Genomic DNA, 25,808 nt, shown 5'->3' on the forward strand with positions numbered 1-25,808 from the left:
CTGTCCTGCAAATACCTTACGTCAGAGACTGTATCAAATGTTTGCAATGAACTCATTAGCATTTCGTTAGCATTCTCTATGGGATTTTACATGTAATTGTTAGCAGTGCTAACCTTCAGATTACAATCGTGCCCCTTGTGTTCAGTGTCGGTATTACTGAATATCCCGTTATGGCTCGAGGTTGGTATGACAATCTGTACACCGCCCAAGCCTACTAAACACAGGAAACACAGTCAATTACACACCCATACTAACGAGACACTACAAACACACTACAACTGTATACTACCCTTCCATAAACAACAGAACTATGGAACTGCGTTAGAAGAGTCTCACTGATGACGTGGGCAGAAATGTCCCAATTGATCTCCTCTAAAAATTGCAATTAGGATTTAATCAATCCTCTCGTTGTAACAATAAATTGTTAAGGTCACCCCCTCTCCTAGGGAGGGTGATGTGTTCGATGCCGATAAAGAGAAGGGACAAAATAGAGTGGTTTGCTTCCAAAAACTGTCCCCAATTGGGTACATCAAGTTTTTGCACCTAATGGTGCTAAGATGCTCAGAGATTCTTACTTTCAGTTCACGCTTCGTTTTGCTTACATCATTTTTACCACAAGGACAGGTTATAAGATAAATAACTGTCTTAGTGGAGCACCTGATAACACCATTGATTGGGATCTGTTTCTCTGTTTGGGGGTGTTTGAAGAATCTACATTTATAAGTGCCATTGTATTGAGTGCACCCATTACACTTGTTTTTTCCATCTGGAGGCGCAAGGTGACGTTGTGCTGGGGTATTTTGGGGTGGTAAATCAGAATTTATCAATTGATCTCTAAGATTTCTGCCCCGTGAGAATATGACCAAGGCAGGGTCCGAAAACACATTACCAATACCGTCATCGGATCTTAGAATGTGGCAAAGTTTGAACGATTCCCTTAATTTGTTCAGAGCACTTTGAATAGGCTGTTGTAAGAATGCAAGACTGCTTATTTTTGAGAGGCAGTCCTTGAAAGAGATCATGTCTCAATTGTTTGGGATTTTCTCAACGGCAGTACTGATCTGACATTTCTTGTACCCCCATTCCTTTAATCTTTGCATCAGCCATGTTTCTGTGGAAATCTGATTTGTTTATTGCAAATTCTTTTGATTCAACAGAATTGGCTGAAGGGCAAACTGTTTTTCAATGGAAGCGGGTGACAGCTATCAGCCCTCAACAAACTGTGTATAGAACATTATCCTCACACAAAATCAAAAGATCAAGAAAACTGATTTGACGTGTGTCAGATTTCATAGTGAATCTCAGGTGCTCAGAACAAGAGTTAAGAAAAGCATGGAACGCCTGGAGCTGTTTCGCATCATGTTAAGACTTTCCTTGCACATGACATACACTTTAACCTAAAACAACGGGTACACAGGACCAAACACAAACAAGACCATGGCTGTTCTAATACGTTCACAAAAAATATCCTCCACACCCAATCTGTGAAGCATTTATTACCTCCTGAAGTACTTTATGTATGAGTAAAGGAATTGTGGAAAGGTAGATTGCTTTCTAAGAAAATGTTAATTATTCAAATCAAATTGTATTGGTCACACAAATGGTTAGCAGACGTTATTGCGAGTGTAGCAAAATTCTTGTGCTTCTAGTTCTGACAGTGCAGCAATATCTAACATGTAATCTAACAATTCCACAACAACTACCTAATACACAAATCTAAGTAAAGGGATGGAATAAGAATATATACATATAAATATATGGATGAGCAATGACAAAGCAGTATACAGTATATGTGTATACTGTATAAAATACAGTGTATACATATGACATGAGTAATGCAAGATGTAAACATTATTAAAGTGGCATTATTAAAGTGACTAGTGATCCATTTATTAAAGTTGCCAATGATTTCAAGTCTGTATGTAGGCAGCAGCCTCTCTGTTAATGATGGCTGTTTAACAGTCTGATGGCCTTGAGACAGAAGCTGTTTTTCAGTCTCTCGGTCCCAGCTTTGATGCACCTGTACTGACCTCGGCTTCTGGATGGTAGCGGGGTGAACAGGCAGTGGCTCGCGTGGTCGTTGTCCTTGATGATCTTTTTGGCCTTCCTGTGGCATCGGGTGCTGTAGGTGTTCTGGAGGGCCTGTAACATACTTTGTTTCATGGAAACATGGCTCTCTCTTAATACTCTGTAGGAGTCAGTAAAGCCAGCAGGATTCTCAGTACATCGTTTAGACAGGAATCAATATCTCTCCGGGAAGCAGAAGGGTGCGCGGGGGGGGGGGGGGGGTTGTGTTTCATGATTAACGACTCATGGTGTAATTTTAGGAACATACAGGAACTCAAGTCATTTTGTTCACCTGACCTAGAATACCTCACAATTGAATGGCGATCATATTATCTCCCAATAGAATTCTCCTCCGTCATCGCCACAGCCGTTACATCCCATTTATTGCCGAAACCTCAACGGCCCTCAAAGAACTTCACTGGAATTTATGCAAACTGGAAACCACATATCCTGAGGCTGCATTTATTGTATCTGGTGATTTTAACCTGTTGGGTCTAGGGGGCAGCATTTGCACGTCTGGATAAAAAAAATGTACCCGATTTAATCTGGTTACTAATCCTACCCAGTAACTAGAATATGCATATACTTATTATATATGGATAGAAAACACTCTAAAGTTTCCAAAACTGTTTGAATGGTGTCTGTGAGTATAACAGAACTCATTTGGCAGGCAAAACCCTGAGACATTTTCTGACAGGAAGTGGATACCTGATGTGTTGTATTGACTTTAAACCTATCCCATTGAAAAACACAGGGGTTTAGGAATATTTTGGCACTTCCTATTGCTTCCACTAGATGTCACCAGCCTTTACAAAGTGTTTTGAGTCTTCTGGAGGGAGATCTGACCGAACAAGAGCCATGGAACGGTGATGTCCCATTAGACACCTGGCGCGCTAGTTCATGTTGGGTACCCTCGTTCCAATACGTTATAAAATAGTATGCATTCGTCCACCTTGAATATTATTCATGTTCTGGTTAAAAAAGGCCCTAATGATTTATGCTATACAACGTTTGACATGTTTGAACGAACGGAAATATATTTTTTCCCCTCGTTCATGACGAGAAGTCCGGCTGGCTTACATCATGTGCTAACGAGACGGAGATTTTTGGACATAAATGATGAGCTTTTTTGAACAAAACTACATTCGTTATGGACCTGTGATACCTGGAAGTGACATCTGATGAAGAGAATCAAAGGTAATGGATTATTTACATAGTATTTTCGATTTTAGATCTCCCCAACATGACGTCTAGTCTGTATCGCAACGCGTATTTTTCTGGGCGCAGTGCTCAGATTATTGCAAAGTGTGATTTCCCAGTAAGGTTATTTTTAAATCTGGCAAGTTGATTGCGTTCAAGAGATGTAAATCTATAATTCTTTAAATGACAATATAATATTTTACCAATGTTTTCTAATTTTAATTATTTAATTTCTGACGCTGACTTGACTGCCGGTTATTGGAGGGAAACGATTTCCTCAACATCAATGCCATAGTAAAACGCTGTTTTTGTATATAAATATGAACTTGATAGAACTAAAAATGCATGCATTGTCTAACATAATGTCCTAGGAGTGTCATCTGATGGAGATTGTAAAAGGTTAGTGCATCATTTTAGCTGGTTTTATGGTTTTGGTGACCCTGTCTTTGACTTGACAAAACATTACACACAACTCTTGTAAATGTACTGTCCTAACATACTCTAAATTTATGCTTTCGCCGTAAAACCTTTTTGAAATCGTGAAACGTGGTTAGATTAAGGAGATGTTTATCTTTCAAATGGTGTAACATAGTTGTATTTTTGAAAAATTTGAATTTTGACATTTATTTGGATTCAAATTTGCCGCTCTTGAAATGCACCTGCTGTTGATGGAGTGCACCACGGGTGGCACGCTAGCGTCCCACCTAGCCCCAAGAGGTTAACAAAGCAAATCTGAGGACTAGGCTGCCGAAATTCAATCAACATATTGACTGTCCTACTCGCTCTACTAAGATTCTCGAACATTGCTATTCAAACTTCCGGGATGCTTACAAGGTCCTCCCCCGTCCTCCTTTTGGCAAATCTAACCATGACTCCATCCTGCTCCTCCCATCCTATAGGAAGAAACTCAAACAGGAAGTGCCTGTGCTTCTTACTATTCAACGATGGTCTGACCAATCTACTGGACAACCAGCATTTTATGTATTTTATGTATTAAAGACATGGCTGGAATACAGGGCATGTTTTCAGTTGATCCCAACAGTTACACGTTAGAGTTTGGTTGTAGACCAAAGGTGGAACCAAATGTATGTGATTTACTTAAAGATGAATATGTCTAAATGGAGTCGCAATTCAACGGCTCAGACACGAGACATTTGTGGCAGGGACAACAGACAATCATGGACTATAAAAGGAAAACCAGCCATGTCGCCGAGACCGACGTCTTGCTTACGGACGGGCTAAATTCTTCGCAGTGCCTGTGGCATTTTCCTGTAAAGATTAGAAAAAAATATCAGATAAGATAAAGGGAATTCCAATTCTATTTCCCTTCCCAAACTGCTTTTGCCTTTCATAAAGAATTAGCCCAATTCCATTACATGAAATCCAAATAAAAATCAATTTAAAATTACAGATTGTAAAGCAACAAAATAGGAAAAAACGCCACAGGGGATGAATACTTTTGCAAGGCACTGTATATCTGGAGTATTTCTCCTGTCTTATCCGGTGTCCTGTGTGAATTTAAATATCCTACATCTAATTCTCTCTCTCTTGCTCTTGCTCTCTTCTCTCGGAGGACCTGAGACCTAGGACCATGCCTCAGAACTACCTGGCCTGATGACTCCTTGCTGTCCCCAGTCCACCTGGTCGTGCTGCTGCTCCAGTTTCAACTTTTCTGCCTGTGGCTATGGAACCCTGAGCTGTTCACCAGACGTTCTACCTTTTCCCGGACCTGTTTTCGACTCTCTCTCTCTACCGCACCTGTTGTCTCTAACTCTGAATGATCAGCTATGAAAAGCCAACTGGCATTTTGTCCTGAAGTGCTGACCTGTTGCACCCTCTACAACCACTATGATTATTATTATTTGACCCTGCTGGTCATCTATGAACATTTGAACATCTTGGCCATGTACTGTTATAATCTCCACCTGGCACAGCCAGAAGAGGACTGGCCACGCCTCTGAGCCGGGGTCCTCTCTGGGTTTCTTCCTAGGCTCCTGCCTTTCTAGGTAGTTTTTCCTAGCCACTGTGCTTCTACATCTGCATTGCTTGCTGTTTGGGGTTTTAGGCTGGGTTTCTGTACAGCACTTTGTGACATCGGCTGATGTAAAAAGGGCTTTATAAATAAACGTGATTAACCTCCAGAAGCTACTTCCAATATGGTTTAACTGAATGATATAATCAGGTGAGGCTCCTACAACATGATCCTAGTCAATGAAAGGTTGAATCAAAGGCATGCATGTCCCAGTAGTCTTCAATAGCATTCTCTCATCATTGCCTTTCCTTTGTGATCAAAGATCTGACAGGACTGGATAGGTTAATGCTATATTGTTGAATCCTAGCTACAGACTCCTACTCAGTACAAACTCTACCATTAACCCATAGCTGCAGATGAGAGAGGAGGTCCTCGATCCAACTAGCTCTCACAGTCTCATGTCAGAATTAGACGTTCATCTGCCAACCCCATCTACAATCAAAAAATGGAATCTACTTGAAGGTAACACCGCTCACTGTTGCCCCTAGTGGCCAGTTTCCGCGTCATTTTCCAACGTGTTCAGACATGGATGGACGTCGAATACTGACTTGTATCACGGGTGGCCTGGCTGCCTAGATCTCCCCATTAGACTCTTTCTTTACCTGAGTCCGTTTCACTCTCTACCCCTGCTGTCATCAGGGTCCTTTTAACCAAGGGGACCAGGAACAATCACCCGATTAATCTGTCTTTATGTCACCCTGGCAGGTCCCCATTTCACTCCACCTCTTGGTCTCTCTCTACCTCTCTCCTGACCTCTCTCTCTCCCCCTCTCTCATCCCGCCGTCCCCCCACCCACCCAAAACACTCTCCTTCCTGGCTGTTTTGGGCTGGTGCACACTCAAGCCTGTCTCCCTCAGCCTATCCTCAATGGCTCCTCAATTTGGCTTTACGCCCTCTTCTCCTCCTCCCCCCTCCTCACCCACTCCCATCCCTCTATGCCTGCCCCGTCCTTCAGTCCTAAACAGGATAAAAAGAGTCATAATGGAGCTAGATCAGCCAAAGCTCATTATAAAAGAACGTATGGGCCTTTAAGCGATCTACTCATTACATTACATAACATTAACCTGTTTGGGCTAGGGGGCAGTATTGATAATTTTGGAAAAAATATGTGCCCATTTTTAACTGCCTCCTACACCAACTCAGAAGCTAGAATATGCATATTATTGTTCAGGTTTGGATAGAAAACACCCTAAAGTTTCTAAAACTGTTTGAATGGTGTCTGTGAGTATAACAGAACTCCTATGGCAGACAAAAACCTGACAAGGTTTCATGCAGGAAGTGGCCTGTTTGACAAGGAGTCGTGCGTCTTGCATCTGTTTATTGAAGAGTAAGGATCTTAGCTGTAACGTGACAATTCCCAGGGCTCCAATAGGCTCTCAGAAGGCGGGAAAATCCTGAAGGTTGACGAGGCAGCCTCAGGCTGAAACAGATTATCGCCTTATTCAAGTGTCCCATTAGGTGACAATGGAATGAGGCGCGTGTGCGATTAGCCCCCATGGAGTATTTTAATTCGGCTGTTTAGTTTATTGCAGATTCCCGGTCGGAATATTATCGCTTTTCTACGAGATAAATGGCATAAAAATTGGTTTTAAACAGCGGTTGACATGCTTCGAAGTACGGTAATGGAATATTTAGACATTTTTTGTCACGCCATGCGCACGACCGTGGATTACCATTCTGATAGTGTCTAGAACGCACGAACAAAACGCCGCTATTCGGATATAACGATGGATTATTTTGAACCAAACCTACATTTGTTATTGAAGTAGAAGTCCTGGGACTGCATTCTGACGAAGAACAAGAAAGGTAAGAACATTTTTCTTATAGGAAATGTGATTATGGTGAAGGCTAATCTTGCCGGGTGTCTAAATAGCTAGCCGTGATGGCTGGGCTATGTACTTAGAATATTGCAAAATGTGCTTCATCCGAAAAGCTATTTTAAAATCGGACATATCGAGTGCATAGAGGAGTAATGTATCTATAATTCTTAAAATAATTGTTATGCTTTTTGTGAACGTTTATCGTGAGTAATTTAGCAAACTGTTAGTAAATTTCCCGGAAGTTTGCGGGGGGTATGCTTTTTCTGAACTTCACATGCTAATGTAAAAAGCTGTTTTTTGATATAAATATGAACTTGATTGAACAGACATGCATGTATTGTATAACATAATGTCCTAGGTGTGTCATCTGATGAAGATCATAAAAGGTTAGTGCTGCATTTAGCTGTGGTTTGGGTTTTTGGTGACATTATATGCTAGCTTGAAAAATGGGTGTCTGATTATTTCTGGCTGGGCACTCTCCTGACATAATCTAATGTTTTGCTTTCGTTGTAAAGCCTTTTTGAAATCGGACAGTGTGGTTAGATAAACGAGAGTCTTGTCTTTAAATAGCTGTAAAATAGTCATATGTTTGAGAAATTGAAGTAATAGTATTTCAAACGATTCAAAAATCGCGCCACTGGATAAGACTGGCTGTTACGTAGGTGGGACGAATTCGTCCCGCCTAGCCCATAGAGGTTAACCATGTCAATGTTTATAATCACCCGCTACTGTGTTCTGCTGAGAGCAAGTGAATGGCCCTCTATTGTGAACTGCATGATACAGGCATGTGTAAACAGTGTTTGTATGAATGCATGTATGTGCTTATGGATGGATGGTGCTGTGTAAGGAATGTTCATGCTACATACATTTCTTGATTGACACAGGTATTGTGTGTCAGGAGCAAAACAATGTATTTTGTAGGGCTGGGAATTGCCAGCGACCTCACGATACAATATTGTCACAATACTTAGGTGCCGATACGATATGTATTGCGATTCTCACAATTCTATATGTATTGCGATACGATACGGTGATTTTATTGCAATTTGATATTCCAAACATATTGCTCACTATATGTCTGCTACAGAGAGATGAGAGAGCATGAGAAAATATGTTTTTATCAGTCAGGGAAATAAAAGTGCTGAAAACATGATGGCTCATTATTTAAAAAGAAGATGGAGAACAAGCTATAGGGTGAAAAATAACCGAGTTTTGGTGCAAGTAGTGCCGACTAGCGGTAGTTATCACTAGCTACATTAGCTAGTTGGCTTTTTACAAATCGATATTAGGAGTCAAATATCAATATACTATCGTCCAAAAATAACATAGTGATAAGTAAATATCGTTTCCACCCCCCATTACTAGTATTTAGGATCCCGCCTATTCTTGCGTAACCATATATCAAATATCACGATGTTGTCACGCCTCCTTTTGAAACGGCTAGAATGGGCTGCTGGATTCCAGCTGCTACATTGTGATGGATGTTACATTTCAAGAACCCTCCCCACATGCCCGTAGAAGGGGTGCGCGTGTTAGTCACTAATTTCCGAGTTGATGAAGGCAACAACTCCTCTGCTTGAACACGCTTTCAAAAAAAGAGATGTTATGACATGCTCACCTACATGCTTTACCTACATGGTAAAAGTTGTGTGGCCATATCAAGTGTGACCGACAGTCTGCAATTTGTCTTAAGGTCGGAAGCCGAGCAGATGCCGTACCAGGCAGCCATGCAACCAGTCAGGATGCTCTCAATGTTGCAGCTGTAGAACCTTTTGAGGATCTGAGGACCCATGCCAAATCATTTCAGTCTCCTGAGGGGGAATAGGTTTTGTCTTGCCCTCTTCACGACTGTCTTGGTGTGTTTGGACCATTCTAGTTTGTTGGTGATGTGGACACCAAGGAACTTGAGGCTCTCAACCTTCTCCACTACAGCCCCGTTGATGAGAATGGGGGCATGCTCGGTCCTCCTTTTCCTGTAGTCCACAATCATCTCCTCTGTCTTGATTACATTGAGGGATAGATTGTTATTCTGGCACCACCCGACAGGTCTCTGACTTCCTCCCTATAGGCTGTCTCGTCATTGTCGGTGATCAGGCCTATCACTGTTGTGTCGTCTGCAAACTTAATGGCGGTGTTGGAGTCGTGCCTGGCCATGCAGTCATGGGTGAACAGGGAGTACAGGAGGGGACTGAGCACGCACCCTTGAGGGGCTCCAGTGTTGCGGATCAGCGTGGCAGATGTGTCGTTACCTACCCTTACCACCTGGGGGCGGCCCATCAGGAAGTCCAGGATCCAGTGGCAGAGGGATGTGTTTATTCCCAGGATCCTTAGCTTTGTGATGAGCTTTGAGGGCACTATGGTGTTGAACGCTGAGCTGTAGTCAATGAATATTATTCTCACGTAGGTGTTCCTTTTGTCCAGGTGGGAAAGGACAGTGTGGAGTGCAATAGAAATTGCATCATCTGTGGATCTGTTAGAGCTGTATCCCCACCATCCCTGAGATGGTCTAGCTTCTCATTGCCACTGGGTGACAATCCTACATTTCAATATCATAAAGATGGTACACCTATGTTATAACAGGTCATGAGGGTCTACTCAGTCAGATGGGCTGGATTATATGACATATGAGGTAAGCGAAACCTCACACCATAAGGTAGGCTTAAAGACAACAGCAAACATCTAAAGCTGGCTGGATTTGCATCCCGACCAAAACTCTTAACCTCTTACATCTAGACGTTCCGCTAGCGGAACACCTGCTCCATTATCCAATGATGGGCGTGGCGCGAAATACAAAGTCCTCGAAAATCCGAAAACTTCCATTTTTCAAACATATGACTATTTTACACCATTTTAAAGACAAGACTCTCCTTTATCTAACCACACTGTCCGATTTCAAAAAGGCTTTACAGCGAAAGCAAAACATTAGATTATGTCAGCAGAGTACCCAGCCAGAAATAATCAGACACCCATTTTTCAAGCTAGCATATAATGTCACAAAAAACAAAACCACAGCTAAATGCAGCACTAACCTTTGATGATCTTCATCAGATGACACTCCTAGGACATAATGTTATACAATACATGCATGTTTTGTTCAATCAAGTTCATATTTATATCAAAAAACAGCTTTTTACATTAGCATGTGATGTTCAGAACTAGCTTTCCCACCGAAACTTCCGGTGAATTTACTAAATTACTCACGATAAACGTTCACAAAAAACATAAATTATTTTAAGAATTATAGATACAGAACTCCTTTATGCAATCGCGGTGTCCGATTTTAAAATAGCTTTTCGGTGAAAGCACATTTTGCAATATTCTGAGTAGATAGCTCGCCATCACGGGCTAGCTATTTTGACACCCACCAAGTTTGGTACTCACCAAAGTCAGATTTACTATAAGAAAAATTGGATTACCTTTGCTGTTCTTCGTCAGAATGCACTCCCAGGACTTCTACTTCAATAACAAATGTTGGTTTGGTTCCAAATAATCCATAGTTATATCCAAATAGCGGCGTTTTGTTCGTGTGTTCAAGACACTATCCGAAGGGTAAAGAAGGGTGACGTGCCCGGCGCATTTCGTGACCAAAAAATTCCAAATATTCCATTACCGTACTTCGAAGCATGTCAAACGCTGTTTAAAATCAATTTTTATGCGATTTTTCTCGTAAAAAAGCGATAATATTCTGACCGGGAGTCGTTGTTTTCGTTCAAAGACAGAAAATAGTCTTCTCGTGCACGCGCCCCCAGTCTCATTGTTCTCAGATCGACCACTATCCAAATGCACTACTGTTTTTCAGCCATGGCCTGCAAAGTCATCATTCAACGTTCTGGCGCCTTCTGAGAGCCTATGGGAGCGTTAGAAAATGTCACGTTACAGCAGAGATCCCCTGTTTTGGATAGAGATGATCAAGAAGGCCAAGAAATGGTCAGACAGGGTACTTCCTGTACAGAATCTTCTCAGGTTTTGGCCTGCCAAATGAGTTCTGTTATACTCACAGACACCATTCAAACAGTTTTAGAAACTTTGGAGTGTTTTCTATCCAAAGCTAATCATTATATGCATATTCTAGTTTCTGGGCAGGAGTAATAATCAGATTAAATCGGGTACATTTTTTATCCAGCCGTGAAAATACTGCCCCCTATCCATAACAAGTTAACACATGATGGCCCTGAGAGACAATGTCCTAGGCCAAATGACAAAGACTCTGCCGTAAACATGCATTCAATGTTAGTTTCGTCACTAAAGGGCTGAAAAACTGTAAACTTTTGATTTACTTCAGGCTGAAACTGAATAGGTGTGTATGCGACTCATAGCTACTTCAGTGAGGAGTTGATCTCTTCCTGGTCTTATCAAGTTTAGAATGCTCTCCAGTTCGATAGGTGGACATTAAACCAATCAGATGGGAAACATTTTAGATGGGAAACCATCAAAATAATGACCTTCATCATCATTGCATAAAGCTGGCTCCTGTATCCAATCCCTCCAACTTCGTTGGGTAAAAATGCAAGAAGTTACTAAAATTTGAGATTGGTGAGAAAGCAAAAATATTTGAAGTAGCAAAGTTGCAAGTTGCTTGAATAGTCCTACAAAGCTGCTACAATGGGGTACATATTGTCATCTGCAATACATACATGCCTACTTCTCTGTTCTTGCTAAAATCACAAATCACAATACCCTCACTATTACACACCATGACATCAGGAGCAAACACAGCACACAGAAAAACAAGCTTGAGTGAATGCTTAGTTTGTGCTATACAGCTTCATCAAAATATAATGGAACTTTGAAAGTCTTTAATATTTACTATTAATTTGCTGTTCAGCATAGAAGGGTAATATTTCAATACTCTTTGATGTAGCTGTTGACCTTTAAAATACAACAAAATAAAGATCAACTTGACTTTTCAACTTCTGGCTACTGAAAGGTCAAGAAATGCATTTTGTTTAATGGTGCTTCAAAAACAGCAGGTGGCCAAATGTACCAAGCCATTAACTGAAGTCCTCTTAAAGCTGAATTATTCACACATAACCTACAGAAGCGTTCACACAGAAGCAATATATCCATAACCCATCTGGAGTCAGTGGGCCTATCTCCTCTTATCTTACAGTAGAACAAAAACATCACTGATGCCTATCCACAGCTCCCAGCTGCAGAGTGTATCATGTTGGACACTCACTGTGCCACGCCTGGCTTCTAGAACACTAGCCAAAGTAAAAGAATGATTGTTATGCCTAATTAAATTAAGGTGTGTGTGCGCGTGTGTGCGTCGGTGCGTCTGGATCTTAAGTCAGAACCAGCAAGGCACCCCCTTGGACATTTGCTGTGCTCTTGTTATTTTTCTTTTCACATGGTGCAAATTGAGACATGCCTTCCCAGCGCTGCTGAGTCTGGGGAACTGCACTGCACTGTCCACCACAGCAGAATCAGTGTCAGTCATATGAACCTTGTTGTCAACATGATCCATAGTTCATTGTTCGCAATATAACATAGATGTGGCAGTTATGCACCCTACATACTAACATGGGACCAGCAAATTGTTAAATTAGTCAGCCATGTATGAGCTTGGACAAGTACATTGGAATCAAAACATGGCATTATTATGTGACACAAAAAGCTAAAAGGTTATTACTGGCCAATACCTTTCTTATGATTTTCATCATTTTATCTAGGGTATCTTTGAATATGTTTCAAAAAGTGCAGGAAACTATCTAGATGTGGAGGCTAAATCTGAAGACCAAGACAAGTGGCTGTCAATCAACCTGGGGAGTGTCATTCATTACAAGCTACAAAATATTACAGCCTGTATTATGACTGCATGTGTGTTGTGAATATGATTGTAAATGTTTAATACATCTGTTTTATTCTTCTTATCATTCTCCATCATCATCAGCAGCAGCAGATCCATGTATCTTAAACATCTATAAATGTTGGAATATTGCGTATAGGCTGTTGAAACGCACACAGGGACTGTTGATGCCGTGAGCCCATGGTACTGAGCCGTAAATCGTGACCACGGCAGACCACAGTTGGCGTTTTTATTACTGCGGGAGTAGAGTTTAGTCCGCTACTACAGCCTACTACAGACAAGCTAACTGCAGCGACCACAGGCACCTCATAGCATTACTCAGCAGAAAAAAAGTGGCACTGCATCGCAGCATCGTGAGTTTATGATTTCTCAAAAATATTCAACATTGATGCCCAATATTTTATACTTTGTTTATCAAAATAAACTCAAATATGTTTATAAACCTGGGGTGTAGGCTAAGCCTGAGGGTAGTAGATATTGACATTGTCAGCTGTAAAGTGGCCATTACTGGGTACCATTGTTTTACCTTGGATTCGACGACGCTATCTCCCTCCGAAATCGCGTTCACCGCTGATCTCAGATTCTCGGCTGATGCATCCTCTTGGCTCTTCCCGTCCCGATGCGCTGAGGTCTGTGCTCCCATCGCGAAAACCGCACTTATTTAACCTCTTTGGCTCCTGCTCGTTCGGAAACCACTGCAAACGCGATACAAGTAAAAAAGGTAGTCAGTGATAGCAAGTATGCATCCACGCGCCTAAAATGCGTCCTAGGACCGATCCGGGGTAGTCGAGCGCTCAAGTGATGAAACGTGAATGGCAGCGAACTCTTAGGACCCCGCTCCTCCCCTCCCTACAACATGGCCAAAGCCAGTGTGCAATAGCAAGTGTTGCATAATCACTTAATTTGGCAGCAGCATCGTGTCACTGTGACTTTCTATCTGCTACACAGAGCGCGTTGTTTTCAGATCAGAGGGGAAGAGCATCTTTATTCTATTTTCCCTGTTGTACTGTACCATATTTATTGTTTATGTCTAAGTTTTCTGCAAGTATTGGAAATAAAAAAGTATCATATTGGATCCTATAGGCAGTGTCGATTTTGGCATGTACATCTTGGTCGTGCAAAAAAGAACATGTGGGATGCATGCCAGCAAAGCCACTACACAACACAAAACTAAACAATGCATGAATTGCACTATAATGGTGACAAACACTGCCCACAAACTGTTAGGGCCTACATAAAGCTGTCCCAACAGCAGGCTCAACACCTAACCACTGCGACACCTGGCTATCAGCGGAGCCTTGTTGGCAGCGAAACAGTTCATTCAGCCTCATTTACTGCCTTTTAAAAAAACATTGCTGATATGGCTGACTTGCTTAAACAAATGTGGTTTCTACTGACAATTGAGATGTAGAAACTATGGCATAAGGGGACGACAAGCAGATAAGAGGCAATCCGTAATTTCAATTAAGACATTAATGAGCGATCTGGGACGGACGTAGTCAATATAACTATGTGTTCAGCACTTTTGAAATGTACAGCGACAGAATTCAGAACATGGGCTGTTCTTACAGTGTTCTCCCTGTACACAAAGTCAGAATGGTAGGATAAATAAAGGGGGCATATAAGCAGACAATGAAATCTCTTACCATATTCAATGATTACATTTCTCAAAAACAGGTTGTAGGCTACATGTGCACCATCAAGTCAGAACAGTAGTCGAAATTAAGTGGTGAAAATAGACCAAATTATTAAAGCGAGGCACATGGGCTACACAACATACACTTAGTATTACTTTCTTAGCTACAGTATACACATCCCCTTGGCATATGATATCATTTATGCAGCAGCATACAATACATTTTTGGACTCACCTTGTTGTGCTGTGCTCACTTGAACAGGAAGATGGCATGGCGGCCCTACTTAGGCAAACTTTGCCATCAAAGTCTGGCATTCTCTGGATTTATGGTGCTTTCAAGACAACTGGGAACTCTGGAAAAAAACAGTTGAATCATGATTACATCAGTGATCATCAGGTCGTAGATCTAAAAAGAGGCCCGAGTTCCAAATGTACAATTCCGAGTTGGATGAAAGTTCCAAACTGTCACACCTGCTCCCACTCCCCCTCTCTTACGTTCGAAGGCGCCAGGCTGCCCATCATTACGCACACCTGTCACCATCATTATGCGCATCAGCGCTTCATTGGACTCACCTCAACTCCATTACTTTATCGATTGCCTCTTCTTCAGTATATTTGTCTATTCCTCAGTTTGATCCCTGTGTCAGCATTAATGTTATATTTCTCTTGTCCAGAAGCTGTCCGTGTTTTGTTTCATGTCTGTTATTTATTAAATATTCACTCCCTGTACTTGCTTCGCATCTCCCAGCGTCTGTCCGTACACAAACGTATTTTCCCAGTCATAGCTCATTTTTTCCCTAGTTCCCAGTTGTCTTGAACTCACTAAAGTTTGCAGTTCCCGAGTTAACAGTTGTTTTGAGTGCTGCACAAATCATGTTTCATTGACTGCATGGCCAATGTTGAATGTTTATAATTTTAAAATAGTTAAAGAGAGCCTTAATCTTAGACTTGGGACCACACAGCCACTCCACTGAATAGCAGGCTAATGGTTGCTTTGCAATGCTTGCAGTTAGCCACACTGATTCCTTCCAAATCATTCATTGTTGAATTTGCGATTTCCAACTTGTTGTGTAATGTTTATGTCCAATGGCTGATGAGCACTGATACGTTTTATCTATAATTTCTCTTCATTATTTCTCTTCATATGCAAGGATTAAAAAGGATTTGCCAGTAAATTGTCGACTTCATTCATGTTGATGACTGCTAGCTACGATTTTGAAAGTATGATGTTGACATGATCAGTCCAATCAAAGCTACTGTAGATATAATGTGATTTGACGTAATGTTATCTGTGGCCAATGACCTTGAGCGCTCGACCTTGACCCATATTTTCTTCTGGCTTGCCCCACCACCACAGAAAACACTGAGCTAGGCTGAAACACCTGCATTTTGGAGCTGCTTTACTCAAGAATATTACTTTATTAACTCAATTATATATATATTCTTTACATTGTTTGCAAACTGATATGTGACATGTATTAATGCCTAAATAAAATGCAAAACAGGAAAGCCCCACCTGCCCTGAATGAAAGGTCGCCACTGCCTATAGGATTCTTGCAGTCCTAAAGTATTATTTGTGTCACCTGTATCAGAATCCAAATGGAATCATATTTGATAACTTTTTCCCCCGATTGGAAATCAAAAGTAATCCTATTGTACCATATATGTTAGGATTTAGTATCACCTATATCAGAATCCTATAGGACTACTTTTGTTCCTACTGGAAATCAAAGTAATCCGATTGAATCCTATAGTTATTTAATTTTTGTTGCAACAATACAAAACATACACATATAAACAACAACATACTCAAACATCCACAACATCAACCTTGCCCAGACCCACCTGCTCACACCCCCCATCTCCAGCGCCCCAATCGGTATCAACTTACCTGTAAGAAAGCATGTCCCTTTAAGAGTGACTGATGACATCACAGCTAGCATGAGCTTGCAGTGTTAATTAGCCTAACTCCCAAGGTCAGCTTCAGAGAATCTCTGGTTTTCTAACGTTATTATTGTAGAAATGTTTTTTCTTCTTTGTTATTGCTAAATATTCAGTGCATTCGGAAAGCATTCAGACCCCTTGACTTTTTCCACATTTTGTTACGTTACAGCCTTATTCTGAAGTGGATTAAATAAAAAAAATTCCTCATCAATCTACACACAATAACCCATAATGACAAAGCAAAAACAGGTTTTAGGAATGTTTGCAAATTTATAAAAAATAAAAAACAGACCCTAATTCAGACCCTTTGCTATGAGACTCGAAATTAAGCTCAGGTCCATCCTGTTTCCATTGATCATCCTTGAGATGTTTCGTCCCACCTACGTAACAGCCAGTGTAATCCCGTGGCGCGATTTTCAAATATCTTAGAAATGCTATTACTTCAATTTCTCAAACATATGACTATTTTACAGCATTTTAAAGACAAGACTCTCGTTAATGTAACCACACTGTCCGATTTCAAAAAGGCTTTACAACGAAAGCAAAACATTAGATTATGTCAGCAGAGTACCCAGCCAGAAATAATCAGACACCCATTTTTCAAGCTAGCATATAATGTCACAAAAACCCAGAAGACAGCTAAATGCAGCACTAACCTTTGATGATCTTCATCAGATGACACACCTAGGACATTATGTTATACAATACATGCATGTTTTGTTCAATCAAGTTCATATTTATATCAAAAACCAGCTTTTTACATTAGCATGTGACGTTCAGAACTAGCAAACCTCCGGTGAATTTACTAAATTACTCACGATAAACGTTCACAAAAAACACAACAATTATTTTAAGAATTATAGATACAGAACTCCTTTGTGCAATCGAGGTGTCCGATTTTAAAATAGCTTTTCGGTGAAACCACATTTTGCAATGTTCTGAGTACATAGCCCAGCCATCACGGCTAGCTATTTAGACACCCACCAAGTTTAGCCCTGACCAAACTCCGATTTACTATTTCAAAAGTTTGATTACCTTTGATGTTCTTCGTCAGAATGCACTCCCAGGACTGCTACTTCAATAACAAATGTTGGTTTGGTCCAAAATAATCCATCGTTATATCCAAATAGCGGCGTTTTGTTCGTGCGTTCAAGACACTATCCGAAGTGTAAATAAGGGTCACGAGCATGGCGCAATTCGTGACAAAAAAAATCTAAATATTCCATTACCGTACTTCGAAGCATGTCAACCGCTGTTTAAAATCAATTTTTATGCAATTTTTCTCGTAAAAAAGCGATAATATTCCGACCGGGAATCTGCGTTTAGGTAAACAGAGGAAAGAAAACAAAGCATTCTGTCGACGCGGGCACGTGCGTGAGTCTCACAGTACTGTAACCAGCCACTACCCAAACGCGCTACTTTTTTTCAGCCAGAGCCTGCAAAGCCACGATTCAGCTTTTTGTCGCCTTCTGAGAGCCCATGGGAGCCGTAGGAAGTGTCACGTAACAGCAGAGATCCTCTGTAATGGATAGAGATAATCAAGAAGGGCAAGAAATTGTCAGACAGGCCACTTCCTGCATGGAATCTTCTCAGGTTTTGGCCTGCCATATGAGTTCTGTTATACTCACAGACACCATTCAAACAGTTTTAGAAACTTTAGGGTGTTTTCTATCCAAAGCCAATAATTATATGCATATTCTAGTTACTGGGCAGGAGTAGTAACCAGATTAAATCGGGTACGTTTTTTATCCAGCCGTGTCAATACTACCCCCTAGCCCTAACAGGTTAAACTCTTTGGCCTGAATGCCAAGCATCACGTCTGGAGTGCCATGCCTCTCCTGTGAGGATCCAAAGGACCAGGTTACAGAGCTCTCTCTGTAGAGGGATTGATGTGGGGGTTTTATGACACCTTACGTCAATTGTAAATTGTAAGGCAGCAGACCAACTCCTTTCTGGTCTCTAGTATTGGTGATCGGAATGTCTTCGTGCCTTATGAAGAGTTTACAACCCAAATCTAGAAGATCAAACAATGGACACAGGGACAATATATTTCATCCTCCGAATGCTGGTAATGATGAGAGATGGAATGTGGAAGATTGTCTATTTTGGGATGTCATTAAAAGTTAAATGAAGACGTTAAATGGGACTGGGAGACTAGTCAGGATCATGGGAAAGATGAACGGGGCAAAGTACAGAGAGATCTTTGATGAAAACCTGCTCCAGAGTGCTCAGGACCTCAGACTGGGGTGAAGGTTCACCTTCCAATAGTACAACGACACTAAGCACACAGCCAAGACAATGCAGTGGCCTCAGGATACGTCTCTGAATGTCCTTGAGTGGCCCAGCCACAGCCCGGGCTTGAACCCGATTTAAAATCTCTGGAGAGACCTTACAATAGCTGTGGCGTAACACTCTCCATCCAACCTGACAGAGCATAAGAGGATCTGAAGAGAAGAATGGGATAAACTCCCCAAATACAGGTGCGCCAAGCCTGTAGCGTCATACCCAAGAAGGCTCGAGTCTGTAATTGCTGCCAAAGGTGCTTCAACAACGTACTGAGTAAAAGGTCTGAACACTTATGTAAATGTAATATTTCAGTATTTCAGTTTTTTGTATACATTTGCAAAACATTTTTGGGCCATTTAAAAATAAGCCTGTAATGTAACAAAATGTGGGAAAAGTCAAGGGGTCTGAATACTTTCCAAATGCACTGTGTGTGCCTTGTCTGTGTGTGCAAATCAACCCCGTTTTCTGGTAGATCCCTAGTAGAAAAATCTTATCAGATTTTGGAACCAGTCCTATTGGAGTCCTATGGGATTCTATCCTATAGGATTTTATCCTATAGAATCCCATAGGAATCCAAGAACAGGATCCATAGTAGAAAAATCCTATCAGATTGTGTAACCAGTCCTATTGGTCTCCTATGAGATTCCTATAAGATACAAAAGGATTCCAATACAAAAATCCAATAGAAAATAGGATAAAACTTTATAGGATAGGTTCCTTCAATTGAAATAAATGTATCAGGCCCTAATTTACGGGTTTCACATGACTGGGCAAAGGCCCACCCACCTGGGAAACAGGCCCACCCACTGGGGAGCCAGGCCCAGTCAAAGGGCTTTATTACAGATATAAATACTCCTCAGCAACCTCACCCCTTCCTCCTCAGACTATCCCGCAGGTGAAGAAGTCGGATGTGGAGGTCCCATGTTTACAATTCTAGTGGGTCAGAAGTTGACATACACTAAATTGACTGTGCCTTTAACCTCTTGACGGTCGCCTAGGATAGGGGGCGCCACAGCGCATTTTGAAAAAAAATTGTGCCCATTTTAAACGGCCTACTACTCAAACTCAGAAGCTAGGATATGCATATAATTAATAGTTGTGGATAGAAAACACCCTAATGTTTCTAAAACTGTTTGAATGGTGAGTATAACAGAACACATATGGCAGTCGAAATCCTGAGACAGATCGAAACAGGAAGTGGAATTCTGAATTGCGAACTCAACTTCATCACGTTGCCTATTAATCACACCGTGAGCTATGGTTCATTGAGCACTTCCTATTGCTTCCACTAGATGTCCCCAGTCTTTACAAAGTGGTTTGAGTCTCCTACTGTTAAAACTGAATGAATGAGACGCTGTGGAACGTGGTCACACGGAGAGGGCCATCACCATTATGACGCCGGCGCCCCTGGTTACCCTCCCCTTTCGAAACGTTTTGAAACACAATGCAATCGTCCCCCTCAAATCTTATTGGCTCTCTTGTTGAAAAACGCCCTGAAGATTTATGTTATACAACGTTTGACATGTTTGAACGAACCTAAATGGGAAAAAAATGCATTTTCTCGAAATGGCTGTCCCGCGGCCGACGGAGCATTTGGATCAGCCTTCAGACGCGCAAACAAGAACAAGCTCTTGGAACATAAAGGAGTAATTTTTTCGAACGAAAATACATTTGTTGTGGACCTGGGATGCCTGGAAGTGCTTTCTGATGAAGACAACCAAAGGTAAGGGATTATTGACAATAGTATACAAGACTAGATGTGATTCGCGATTGTTTCAAGATGGCGCTGACCTGTAACGTTAGCCTATTTTTCAGAGTATCGCATCCCCTTTCATCGCAAAGTATGATGACCCAGTAAAGTTAATTTTAAATCTGGCATTACAGGTGCTTTCAAGAGATATTCATCTATAAATCTTAGAATGACAATATTACATTTTAAAAATGTTTTCGAATAGTAATTTAGTAAATTGTAGCTCTGTTTCATCGGATGCATTTGAGGGAAAATAGTTAGTCAACGTTACGCACCGATGTAAAATGCTGTTTTTATATATAAATATGAACTTTATCGAACAAAAGAATGCATGTATTGTGTAACATGATGTCCTAGGTGTGTCATCTGATGAAGATTGTCAAAGGTTAGTGCTGCATTTAGCTGTTTTTTGGTTATTTGTGATGCATGTGGTTGGTCGGAAAATGGCTATGTGGCTACTTTTACGATATACTCCTCTAACATAATCTAATGTTTTGCTTTTGCTGTAAAGCCTTTTTGAAATCGGACAACGTGGTTCGATTCAGGAGAGGTGTATCTATAAAACGATATAATTTGAAAAAAAAAAAGAAAAAGAAAAAATATTACATTTTGTTATGCTAATGGCGATATGATTTTTCGCTGGATGTCCGAGGCCGCACAGGGGTTAAACAGCTTAGAAAATTCCAGAAAATGATGTCATGGCTTTAGAGGCTTCTGATAGGCTAATTGACATCATTTGAGTCAATTGGAGATGTACCTGTGGGTGTATTTCAAGGCCTACCTTCAAACTCAGTGCCTCTTTGCTTGACATCATGGGAAAATCTAAAGAAATCAGCCAAGACCTCAGAACTTTTTTTTTTAGACCTCCACAAGTCTGGGTCATCCTTGGGAGCAATTTCCAAACGCCTGAAGGTACCACATTCATCTGTACAAACAATAGTATGCAAGTATAAATCATACCAGTCGTCATACCGCTCAGGAAGGAGACGTGTTCTGTCTCCTAGAGATGAACGTACATTTGTGCGAAAAGTGCAAATCAATCCCAGTACAACAGCAAAGGACCCTGTGAAGATGCTGGAGGAAACATAACAAAAGTATATTGACATAAACTGAAAGGCCGCTCAGCAAGGAAGAAGCCACTGCTCCAAAACCGGCATAAAAAAGCCAGAATACAGTTTGCAACTGCACATGGGGAGAAAGATTGTACTTTTTGGAGAAATGTTCTCTGGTCTGATGAAACAAAAATAGAATTGTTTGGCCATAATGACCTTCGTTATGTTTGGAGGAAAAAGGGGGAGGCTTGCAAGCCGAAGAACACCATCCCAACAGTGAAGCAAGGGGGTGGCAGCATCATGTTGTGGGGGTGCTTTGCTGCAGGAGGGACTGGTGCACTTCACAAAATAGTTGTCGTCATGAGGATGGAAAGTGATGTGGATATATTGAAGCAAAATCTCAAGACATCAGTCGGGAAGTTACAGCTTGGTCGCAAATGGGTCTTCCAAATGGACAATGACCCCAAGCATACTTCCAAAGTTGTGGCAAAATGACTTAAGGACCACAAAGTCAAGGTATTGGAGTGGCCATCACAATGCCCTGACCTCAATCCTAGCTGTGCTCTCTCAGCTTTCGGGTACGCCACCTAAGCTCCGCCACTGTGCCTTCTTCTCTAAGAAGATCAGCCCGGCGGAGCGAAACTATAATGTGGGGGACCGGGAGCTGTTAGCTGTCGTCAAGGCTTTGAAGGTGTGGAGACATTGGCTTGAGGGGGCTAAACACCCTTTTCTCATCTGGACTGACCACCGCAATCTGGAGTACATCCGGGAGGCGAGGAGACTGAACCCTCGCCAGGCAAGGTGGGCCATGTTTTTCACCCGTTTTGTGTTTACCCTCTCTTACAGACCAGGTTCCCAGAATGTTAAGGCAGACGCCCTGTCCCGGCTGTATGACACAGAGGAGCGGCCCATAATCCCAGCCTCGTGTTTAGTGGCACCGGTAGTATGGGAGCTGGACGCGGACATGGAGTGGGCGTCACGTGCAGAGCCCGCTCCCCCTCAGTGTCCATCTGGGCGTCTGTACGTTCCGTCTGCTGACCGAGACCGATTGATCTACTGGGCTCACACGTCACCCTCCTCTGGTCATCCTGGGATTAGGCAGACTATGCGCTGTCTTACTGGGAGGTACTGGTGGCCCACCTTAGCTAAGGACATGAGGGTTTATGTTTCCTCCTGCTCAGTGTGCGCCCAGTGCAAGGCTCCTAGACACTTACCCAGAGGTAAGTTACAACCCTTACCCGTTCCACAACGGCCGTGGTCACATTTATCGGTGGATTTTATAACCGATCTTCCACCTTCACAAGGTAACACCACGATCCTGGTCGGTGTGGATCGTTTTTCTAAGTCCTGTCGTCTCCTCCCTTTGCCCGGTCTCCCTACGGCCCTACAGACTGCGGAGGCTCTGTTTACACGTTTTTCGGCACTAGTGTGCCTGAGTATATAGTGTCTGATCGGGGTCCCCAGTTCACGTCAAGGGTCTGGAAGGCATTCATGGAACACCTGGGGTTCTCGGTCAGCCTTACCTTTCACCCTGAAAGTAACAGGCAGGTGGAGAGAGTTAACCAGGATGTGGGTAGGTTTCTGAGGTCTTATTGCCAGGACCGGCCGGGGGAGTGGGCGGCGTTTGTGCCCTAGGCAGAGATAGCTCAGAATTCACTCCACCACTCCTCCACTAACCTCTCTCCCTTTCAGTGCATGTTGGGGTATCAGCCAGTTCTGGCCCTTGGCATCAGAGTCAGACCGAGGCTCCTGCGGTGGAGTATTGGTTCCAGCGTGCAGAGGAGACCTGGGACGCCGCTCACGTCCACCTTCAGCGCACCGTTCGACGCCAGAAAATTGGTGCAGACCGTCACCGCAGTGAGGATAGGGTCTGGCTCTCGACCAGAAACCTGCCCCTCTGCCTGCCCTGCCGGAAGCTGAGTCCGCGGTTTCTGGGGCCGTTTAAAGTCCTGAGGAGAGTGAACGAGGTATGTTATAGGTTAAAGCTTCCCCCCAATTACCGCATGAACCCCTCGTTCCATGTGTCTCTCCTCAGGCTGGTGGTGGCTGGTCCACTCCAGGAGAATGAGGTGCGGGAGGGCCCCGGGGTACTCCGTTCGATCCATCCTGGATTCGAGACGTCGGGCGAGGGGCCTTCAGTACCTCGTGGACTGGGAGGGGAACGGTCCGGAGGAGAGATACTGGGTTCCGGTGGAGGATGTGTTAGATCCTTCCCTGCTGCGAGAGTTCCATCGTCTCCATCCGGATCGCCCTGCTCCCCGTCCTCCGGGTCGTCCCCGAGGCCGGTGTCGGCGCGCAGCTGGAGCCGCGCGTCAGGAGGGGGTACTGTCACGACTCCCGCCGAAGTCGGCCCCTCTCCTTGTTCGGGCGGCGTTCGGCGGTCGACGTCACCGGCTTACTAGTTGCCACCGATCGATGTTTCACTGTTCGTTTGGTTTTGTCTTTATTGTGTACACCTGTTTTTGATTTTCCCTAATTATGTTCATTATTTAAACCTCTGCATTTCCTGTTTGTCTTGTCGGTGATTGTTTCCTGTTTTGTGTGGTCGGAGGTGTTTTTCCGCAATATGTATTTTCCTAGGAGAAGATTTATTGATTTTTCAAGTAAACACGTTTGTTTACATTGATCCCTGTGTCCTGCGCCTGACTCCTCTACTTCTCCTAAAGATAATCATTACAGCAACTTTCCACAAGAATGGGCTTCAGGTGAGGCAGATGAACCTGTAGCCATATTACTTCAACAGTATTTAACATTAGATCCGCTTTACAGGAATGTGGCTCTGAATATAGACCCCCAACACCACCCCTGTTGGCATTTCTGTCTTTTCGGTAGATGTTATAACCATGTAATGCTACCACTGTATCATCAAAATGTATTGTCTAAGTGAATTTCAGCGATAGTCAGAATATGAATGTCATCTGTTACAAGCAAGTTATTGACTTCATGGACCTTGTTTCTTAGGCTGCATATATTAATATGGACTATTTTTAGCATATTTCTGGGTTGCTTGATTGTTTTTTAAGCTTTACTGGGAAGCTTATCAGAAGTAGATTTGCTCATGTTATTTATATATTGGAGTTGATAGAGCAGGGTGAGCTGCACATGGTGGTCTTCCTACTATGGCACACCGCCTCAGTGCTAACAGTATAACTCTGGTTTAAAGGCTCATGATTACTGCATATAATAGCTGTAGGATCAACAGAGGTATTCAGGGCAATTTTGTACTAATTGTTCATTGTTAATGGTGTATGTTCACGCGCGATAGTTTATGTTCCGTGGTTTTGGGCACTTCTGTCAATTTTTGTGTCTATTGTTGAATGGAATAAAAGTGCGCCTGTTTACTCTACTCTGCTCTCCTGCACCTGACTTCGCCTCCCTTACACAGCCTTAACACTCCATCATTCCTGTAGAGTATCTTCTGTTTCCAGAAGGTGTCAAAGTTATCTATAAAAGTGATTCCAATAAAAAATGGTATTGTATATTACTGCCTTAATGTTGCTGGACCCCAGAAAGAATGAGGATCCTTAATACAAAGGTTTTATCAAATAATTTTTGTAAAAAAATATATTATACCTAAAGGGGTCCTAAAATTCAAAATCAAATATCTAAATGATCCTTGGTATGACCATCTTAAAACAATTCCCTATGTTAACATAGTAGAAGCACCCCCCGGCTTAGCCTCTTAAAAGGATACTTCAGGATTTTGACAATGAGGCCCTTTGTTTACTTCCCCAGAGTCAGATGATCTAAGGGATACTATTTGTATGAATCTGTGTCCAGTATGAAGGAAGTTAAAGGTAGTTTTGTGAACCAATGCTAACTAGCATTAGTGCAATGACTGGAAGTCTATGGGTATCTGCTAGCAGGGTAGGGGGAAACCTATTCTAAGAGTATGTATGAAGTTGTTTGAGAGAAGGTTTAAATCCTAATCAAGCCATTCAATGTGAGTATATCTGTTGTTGAAGTACAGTAGATCAATACAGCTGCAGTACTCAAGCAGTAGTCAAGCTGCTTATGCTGAAAAGTTTTTTTCCAGAAGGTCTGATAATAGCTTAAATCCTGCCACCATACATTATTACTGTGCATTATATACAACATATATAGAACATTATAACAACATGACTGTCAATGGCAGCCTAAAGTTGTTGGTTTTCACAATGTTACAATAAAATTAAGGCAAGTAACGCATAAAATGGTATACATAGTCTTATA

General features: G+C 42.1%; 1 protein-coding gene across 1 annotated transcript in view; it reads right to left on the reverse strand.

The window, feature by feature from the left end:
• The window catches only part of LOC106571757 (uncharacterized), a 96,388-nt gene extending 82,617 nt beyond the window's left edge, over positions 1–13,771 (reverse strand). The window contains exon 1 of the mRNA XM_014145182.3: positions 13,455–13,771. Coding sequence (XP_014000657.3) covers positions 13,455–13,571 — 117 coding nt within the window. The 5' untranslated portion in view covers positions 13,572–13,771. The remainder of the gene's footprint in view (positions 1–13,454) is intronic.
• Between the last annotated feature and the right edge of the window lie 12,037 nt (positions 13,772–25,808).

This window comes from Salmo salar, chromosome 15 (genome assembly GCF_965601325.2).
Source record: "Salmo salar chromosome 15, fSalSal1, whole genome shotgun sequence".
NCBI lineage: Eukaryota > Metazoa > Chordata > Actinopteri > Salmoniformes > Salmonidae > Salmo > Salmo salar.